Consider the following 8,967-nt stretch of genomic DNA (forward strand, 5'->3'; position numbering starts at 1 on the left):
AAACCGAGCGAAGATACAATTCTTTAGGAAATTGATCACCACTTACACATCATTCGTGGGTAGTGCTACTGCCTCCACCCATTTTGACACATAGTCAACTGCGACCATAATATATTGCTTTCCAAAGGACGGTGGGAAGGGTCCCATAAAATCTATCCCCCACATATCGAACAGTTCTACCTCTAACATGACATTCTGAGGCATCTGATTTCTCTTTGATATGTTTCCCATTCTCTGACATCGGTCGCACTCTTTTACTATCTCTTGTGCATCTCTGAACAAGGTAGGCCAGTACAGTCCAGACTGGAGGACTTTTGCTGCGGTTCTATCTCCGCTAAAATGTCCTCCATATTTTGAGTTGTGACAAGCTTTGAGGATGTCCCTTTGCTCTTCCTCCGGCACACATCTCCTCATCAGGCCATATATTCCCTTTTTGTACAAGAACAAATCGTCCCACACATAAAACCTGTAATCATGCAAAAACTTTTTTCTTTTGTTAGAGTCAAATTCATCAGGTATTAGTCCACCTACCACAAAGTTCGCGTAATCTATGAACCAGGGGATATGCGTAACGGCTAGGATACGTTCGTCGGTGAACTCATCTCTGATGGGGTGTGTTTCTTCTGTTTCTTGAATCGGAGTCATCCGAGACAAGTGATCAACAACAGTGTTTTCACTCCCCTTTTTGTCTCTGATTTCCAGGTCGAACTCTTGTAGTAGTAGGATCCATTGCAACAACCTTGGTTTTGATTCCTGGTTGGCAAAAAGATATTTTAAAGCTGCATGGTCAGTATACACAATTATCTTTGATCCCAACAAATAGGATCTAAACTTATCAAAAGCATACACAACCTCCATGAGCTCTTTTTTCGTTGGTTGCATAGTTCATTTGAGCAGGGTTCAATACGTGGCTTGCATAATAGATCACATGCATAAGCTTCTCCTTTTGTTGCCCTAATGTTGCCCCTACTGCATTATCACTAGCATCACACATTATCTCAAAAGGGAGAGACCAATCAGGGGAAATAACTATAAGGGCTGACACAAGTTCCTTCTTCAGGGCCTAGAAGGCTTGCCTGCACTCTTTGTCTAATAGGAATGGTGTATCCTTCAACAGTAGACTAGTTAGTGATTTTGCGATCTTGGAGAAATCTCTTATGAACCTGCGGTAGAACCCCGCATGTCCCAAGAAGCTTCAGATGCCTTTTTCATTTACCGAAGGTGGTACATTAGCTATTACCTCAACATTTGCTATGTCCACTTCGATACCTCAGTTGGAAATCTTGTGTCTAAAGACTACACCTTCACGTACCATGAAATGACACTTTTCCCAATTCAGGATCAAATTTGTTTGCTGGAATCTTTCTAACACAAGTGAAGTTAGTTAAAAATTTATCAAATCAAGAACCGAATACTGAAAAGTCATCCATAAATACTTTCATATGCTTTTCGAGCATGTCAACAAAGATTGATGTCATACACCTTTGAAAAGTGGCTGGTGCGTTCCACAATCCAAATGACATTCTTCTATAAACGAAAATACCATAGGGGCATGTGAATGCAGTCTTCTCTTGATCTTCAGGGGAAACCGGAATCTGGTTGTACCCCGAGTACCCATCTAGGAAACAATAGTAATCGTGTCCGACTAACCTTTCCAGCATTTGATTAATGAATGGTAACGGAAAATGGTCCTTTCGTGTTGCCATGTTTAATCCCCTGTAGTCTATGTACACTCTCAAACCTGTAACAGTTCTGGTTGGGATTAACTCATTATTCTCATTTTGTATCACCGTAGTGCCCCTTTTCTTTGGTACCACATGGACTGGACTTACCCACGAACTATCAGAAATAGGATGAATTAATCCTGTATCCAACAATTTTACAACCTCTTTGCATACCACTTCTTTCACGGCTGGGTTTAGTCTTTGTTGTGGTTGCACCACCGGTATGTGATCATCTTCCATTAAGATCTTGTGCATGCAAAGGGTCGGGCTTATACCTTCCAAGTCCTCGATTGGCCATCCGATTGCACCTTTGTATTTTTTTAGCACTTGAATGAGTTCTGCTTCTTGGACACTTTGTAGACTGGAATTGATAATAGTTGGGCATTTTTTTTCAGTATCCAGAAATACATACTTCAGATTTGTTGGTAGCTACTTCAGATTTACCCCTGTTTTGGGTTCTTCAGTGACATCTGATGTTGGTGGTGGTCTTAAGTCTTCCCTCCAGTGTGGTCTAGATCTAATCCATTCAGGTTGTTTTTCCATCATAGCGAGCACCTCATAATCCCCTTCATCTTCATCACTTTCAAAAATCGATAGACTTAAGACACGTTCTAATGATGACTGGGGCATATGCTTTTCAATTTCTTGAGCAATTACTTGATCTATTATCTCTATAATGTGGCTTGTGCTAATATCATCTTTGTATTAAATTATGTTCTTCACATATATTTTTAACTCTTCATCATAGACTTTAAGGGTCATTGTTCCTTCCTCGATGTCTATCATACACCGTCCTGTTTCCAAGAATGGTCTGTCCAATATGAGAGGAATCACCTCATCTTCGGGCATTTCCAGAATGACGAAGTCAACTGGGAAAACAAACTTGTCAATTTTTACAAGAACGTCTTCCATAATCCCATAAGGTCGCCTAACAGAGCGATCCACAAACTGAAGTGTCATTCGAGTATCTTGAACGGTGCCAATGCCTGATTTCTTATAGATGGATAGTGGCATCAAGCTTACACTTGCTCCTAAGTCAATCAGAGCCTTCTTGAATTTTATATCACCAATAATGCATGGAATAATAACTGATCCCTTATCTTTCTTTTTCACTGGGATTTTCATACCTTGAAGAATGACACTGCATGTTTCTGTTAGGATGATCGGGTCTATATTAGTGGAACGCTTTTTGGAGATGATGTCTTTCATGAACTTGGCATATATTGACATTTGTTCTAATGCCTCATAAAAAGGGATGTTTATTTCAAGCTTTTTGAACATTTTCAGGTAGGGGTGTTCAAAACCAAACCTACCCAATAGAAAACCGCAAACCAAACCAAACCAAACTGAAACCGCAAAAAAACGCATTTTGTTCGGATGCGTTTGGGTCATTTTTTAACAAAACCGCATGGTTTGGTTTGGTTTGCGGTTTGTATTTGGCAAACCGAACTAAACCAAACCAAACCGCATTATGTTACCCTCTAAATTTCACTTATCCCACATCCAATCCAAAACTCAAACCTAGTATGCCTTAACCTTACAATTACAAACGATTTTCTCTTACTCACACTTGAGGTTTCAATTTCAACCTTCTTAAATCTCTCCTAGTAGTACCGCACATTCTTCTCGTCTTCTTTTCCATGTACATTTAACCTTTTCTACTCTAATATGTCATCTCTTATTATGTTCTTTCTTTTTCATCTTTTATATTATTGCTTTATCTTTCAATTACATTTTTATCGCACATTTCTTCTCAATCTTGCATCTCTTATGTTTTTTTCATCTTCTCCAATCTCTCTTATCATATGTTTTTTTATGTTTTATTATAATGTTTTTGATATTATATTATGCTACTATTTTATATATGTTTTTTATTCCACTTTTTTCTAATCTAATTTTTTGTATATTGAATGAGAAGTTTTTGTCTAAATATGATGAGTTTCGATGTTAATTACTAATGTATGAATGACTAAACACAAAGTTATGTTGTTCTCTATAGGTGTATGTATGGCTAAATAAAAATATTGTAAAAAACCGAACCAACCGAACCAATCCAAACCGCATTCATTTGGTTTGGTTTGATTTGGTTTTATTTCTAAAAGCCAACCGAACCAAACCAAACCACATGTTTTTTTCTCTTACGGTTCGGATGATTTTTTTAGTCAAAACCGCCCAAACCGCACCGCGAACACCCATATTTCCAAGAACCTCTCAATTTTTTTTTCATGTTGATCTTTCTTCTTCTGTCTTGGAGGGTAAGGGAGTTTGATGACTGGTTTTGGAACCTTTTCTTTCTCCTTGATAGGTGGTAGTACCACTTCTTCATCTTGGTCCTTAGTTTCCGTGATTTCTAAATCCACTTCTAACAATCCATCTTTCTCCATACTGTTTTCTTTTATTGACTTCCGACTTCAGGTTACGACAGGGTTAACAGTGTTATGTTCCCGCGGATTTGTTACCGTACCACTGGGTAGGGTACCCGAGGCTTGAGAATTTGAAGCTAACTGTTGTGCTATCTGACCCATTTGGACTTCAAGATTTTTTATGGAGGCAGTGGTGTTTTTCTGATTAGTCCTGGTTTCTTCTTGAAACTGCTTGTTGTGGGCGGATAATTTTTCAATGGCGATTTCCCATTCATCCTTTTTAGGTGCCTGTTGTTGCTGCTATTGTTGATACTGAGTCTGATATTGCCCTGTACCCTGTTGCGGAACATTCCCTCTCTGATCTTTCCAAGAGAAATTCAGATGATTCTTCCAACCTGGGTTGTAAGTGTTAGAGTAGGGATTATTCTGCTTCAAAAATTTGATCTCTTCAATTTGTTGGGGGGTAGCAAAGCAATATACCGTGTGATGAGGTCCATTACAGATTTCACAAGTGCTAGCCTGAGCCGGCTGGACCTGAGATATCTGTTGAGTACCTATATTCATAGCTTTCAACTTCTTGTCTACTTCGACATCAACTGTGTCTTCCATACAAATTTTATTTGTCTCTAATTTTAGATCAATCATCCCTTCTAGATGACTAGTACACCTGTCGTATAATTCTAGATGCTCATTGGCAGCCATTGCTTTAATAATCCTCTTAATACCACAGGCTGTTGAGAAATTTGTTGAGCCACCAACTGCTGTATCAATCAACTATTTTGTTTTTATTTTCAACCCATTAACGAACATCTGCATTTGTTTGGTCTGACCCATATTATGAGTTGGACACGCTACTAAGACCCTATTGAATCTTTTGTAAGCGTCTCCCAATGATTCACCATCCTTCTGTTTGAAATTCAGGATTTCATACCTTTTTCTCAAGAATACTAATGCTGGAAAATACTCATTTAAGAATGCAATTTCCATCTCTTCCCATGATGTGATACTTCCGACTGGAAGAGAGTATAACCATTCTTCCGCATTTTCAGCTAAAGTAAACAGGAATATTCTTAACTTTTTTGCTTCATCAGTATGACCATCAATTTTCAACATGGTGCTCATGGTCAGAAATCTTTGTAGGTGTTTGTTGGCATCTTCATTAACCTTTCCGGTGAAAGGTTTTCTTTCCAATTGATTGATTGTGTTAGGATGTAGTCGAAAATTAGTCACATTCACCGGTTGGTTGACAATGGTCAGCCGACCACCCAATGCGTTTGCACCTCCATAGTCACCTAGGAGTCTTTCCGGAGGTGGAGGAGGTGGAATTGGAGGAACTTCAGCCATTGGTTCTTTGACTTCGGAGTGATCAGAGGTACTTTCTTCTTTGGAATCCACTCTTGCGTTCTTGCGTCTTCGGTGAAGGGTTCTCTCGATCTCTGCATCAAAAAGAAATTCAGCTGAGGGTTCTCCTCGCATACACAAATTAGTAAATTATAAATGACAGAAAAATAATTTTAGTGCAGAGCAACAAAGTTTTAATTGAATTTAAAATTAAATTCTATATTTTGACAGTCCCCGACAACGGCGCCAAAAACTTGATCAGAAAAATAGCAAGTGTACTATTTTGCCTATTATAGTAGTAATCGGGACAATCCTCAAATGTCGATCTCAAGGACTGCACATCAATATCGAGTTCAAATTATTATTCAATTAAACAAAAAGTATGAATTTGGTTTTTTTTAGATGTAGAAATATAAAAATAAAGGCAAAGACAAATAAGAATGAAAATAAGGGTTTGCAGGGTAAGAGGAACAATGCCAGGTAAGGTGTATGATTTATCCCTATAACAACTTTGAGTCACTTATTGCATCAACAAATATCAATTACTACCAGTTCTCAAGGGTATTTTCTCCAAAGTACTTGGTGAGAAAACCTTTCATCACTCTACCCTAATTTCTATGTCCATAGGCAATTAGGGTGAAGTTAATCTTTATTATATCAAGAACACTCTGGTTCATACAGGGTATCCCTAGTCCTAGGTGATATCTACTGCAGAGTAACTTTATGAAAACCTTATCAATGGCGGTCCAGCCTAATTGATAACCACAAAACAATCTCGATTGGTCCGAAAGAGAAAGCATTAAACACATCAAAAGGTTACCGTAAGAATAATATTATAAATGAAAAAGTATACTCAAATTCGTTACAATTCTAAATAGGGGAAACCCCCTAGCATTGGGGGTTTAGCTACTCATATTGTTCAAAACGAATGCAAGATAAAAAGTACACATTACAAGTATTTGGATGACTTTGATCTTCAATCGCTTCTGCTCATGAAAACCTTCAGCTCTCCTAACTCCTTGCTCTCTATAATACTTGATTACTTGATAATACTGTATTTTGCCTCGTTCCAAGATGATCTTTTCTTAGGTAGAAGGTACTCTTTTATAATGAAAATTCCAAGCAACAGGTGGACATGTACAAAAATCTCTCTGTAAGCCCGATACTCAAAAGCCCGATGAAAAGGGCAAATTTTGGTCTTGGGCTGACACGATCCATGTCAGCTGACACGGGTGGCCGTGTCAGCATACTATTCCTGTGACATGCCCATGGCTTCCTTGACACGGCTGGGGATACTTCCTGTCACGGCCTGTGTCAGCTGACACGGGTGGCCGTGTCAGGATACTGTTTTTCCTTTCAAGCTCCTTCTGCCCGACACGGATGACCGTGTCAGACCCCCTGTACCGGGGTGTTTCCACTCCTTTGCTTTTTGGAATTCCGCATTGTCCCGCTCCGAGTTCCTCGGTTCTACTACCTGGACCTGTCGGACAAAAACACAGATATCCCATGTGTAAAATCACAAAAATATAAGTAAAATATAACAATGAATGGAAATGCTCAATTATTATACTGGAAGTCAAATTGCCTTGAAAAGTACTAAAATGCTTGCACAGTGTCTCAAAATCCTTGGTTTCTTGTCGGATCAATAACGAAAACTTAATGAAAATGGTGACTGATCAGTAATCTTTGATATTTTTATCCATTAATCATCTTTTGAACGAGCCACCAGAGGAGATATATCAGAGGGTTTTCAACCATTTTAGTTAACTTTGTGTTTGTGTGTGATAAGAGAAACATATTTGACAGTAGAGAATATGTATGACATAAGTCATACTACTTTGCCAAAAAAAAAGGTTTTATGAAACCCATCAATATAGATAAAAGTCCAGAGGACAGAACACCCAAAAAGAATTTTGGCTTAGATCCTTCTAAACCATATAATTATTTTACACAATGAACTAACTGTTTCAGAGTCAAGTCATTCAGAATCACAAAACAACCAACTAGAGACACAAGGCATCTGATGGTAAAAACCATATGTTAAAGACAGATGGAGAAGACAAAATATTCAAAAACACTTACATCATTAACCACCAATTATTAACTAATTGAGAAACCAAGTGTCAGAAAACCTTTCAGATCCATGAGACATAAGTGAACAAATGTTAAATTTTTTCCCCACTTATATGCTATCAAAGGCAACAAATCAAATTCTGAGCATGAGAGGCTAAATTGCTCAGATGCTACTATTCATCATAAGCTAGTTCAAAGCTTATGATCATAATTGCTTTTGATCTTCATCAGACTCCGATCCTCTATTTAGAAGCAAACATTAAACTTTAATAAAATGCATGTTCATATTCTTTTTGATACATTCAAATATTTCAATAGTAAGAGGCTTGTTAAATATATCAGCCCATTGATGATACGTATCAATGAACTGTATATCTATCACACTCTTCTGAACATAGTCTCTAATAAAATGATGTTTTATTTCGATGTGCTTGGTTCTAGAATGTGAATAGGATTCTTTGTCAAACAATTAGCTGCAGTATTATCATAAAAGATTGGACTACTGCTTCCATTTATGTTATAGTCTTCCAACTGATATTTCATACATAGTAGTTGTGTGCAACAACTTGTAGCTAGGATGTATTCTACTTCTGCTGTAGACAAAGAAATTGTTTCTTGTCTTTTACTAGCCCAAGATATTAGGTTTTCACCTATGAATTTACAACTTTCACTAGTGAATTTTCTCTCAATTTTATCCCTAGCATAGTCAGCATCACATAATCCAACTAGCTTATAATCTAGGTATTTTTTTATAAAACAACCCTAGATTAGTTCTTCCCTTCAGATACCTGAAGATCCTCTTAACAACTGTTAAATGAGTCTCTCTAGGATCTGACTGAAATCTTGCACACAAATAGGCACTAAATAGAATATCTGGTCTAGAAGCTGTTAAATAAAGAAGAGAGTCAATTATACCTCTATACAACTTCTGACATACCTTGGTGTTGCTTTCCTCTTTGCTCACGATGTAGTTTGAATGTATATGAGTTATTATGATATTGTTGTTGGTGTAAGCCCTAGAGGCCAATACTTTTGGTACTTGTATCGAATTGTTTATTAATAATAAAAGGCTTTTTTTCTTTATTATGTTTGTTTAATGAAGTCCATAGAATAGCTATTCCGTTTAATGTATCAAGTGTGACTTAATCATGAGATCCTATTAAACATAAGGGCAATATTCTTAAGTTATCCGTAGTCGATCTTTGTTGTAAAGTGGGATAACATTAAAGCATTAAGACTATTATGTATATAGACTGATGATCACATCTCATGGATCATGGATAAGGAGTTATCAAGTCTTAAACATAGGTATGAATATTAAGAGTAATATTTGTATTGGATTGACCCGCTATGAGAATACTATATAGAATGTTATGCAAAGTGTCATAAGTTATTCTCATGGTGATAGTTGTGTATACCACCCTTCGACCTGAAACCACTATGGACCCTAGATATAGATTTGAGTG

General features: G+C 37.4%; 1 protein-coding gene across 1 annotated transcript; it reads right to left on the reverse strand.

Annotated features, from left to right (window-relative positions):
* Positions 1–2,429: 2,429 nt before the first annotated feature.
* On the reverse strand, positions 2,430–3,005 carry LOC127095355 (uncharacterized). The gene has a single exon (XM_051034057.1). It carries the CDS (start codon positions 3,003–3,005, stop codon positions 2,430–2,432), a length of 576 nt encoding a protein of 191 aa, XP_050890014.1.
* Positions 3,006–8,967: the final 5,962 nt, after the last annotated feature.

This window comes from Lathyrus oleraceus, chromosome 6, assembly GCF_024323335.1.
Source record: "Lathyrus oleraceus cultivar Zhongwan6 chromosome 6, CAAS_Psat_ZW6_1.0, whole genome shotgun sequence".
In the NCBI taxonomy this organism is placed as follows: Eukaryota; Viridiplantae; Streptophyta; class Magnoliopsida; order Fabales; family Fabaceae; genus Lathyrus; species Lathyrus oleraceus.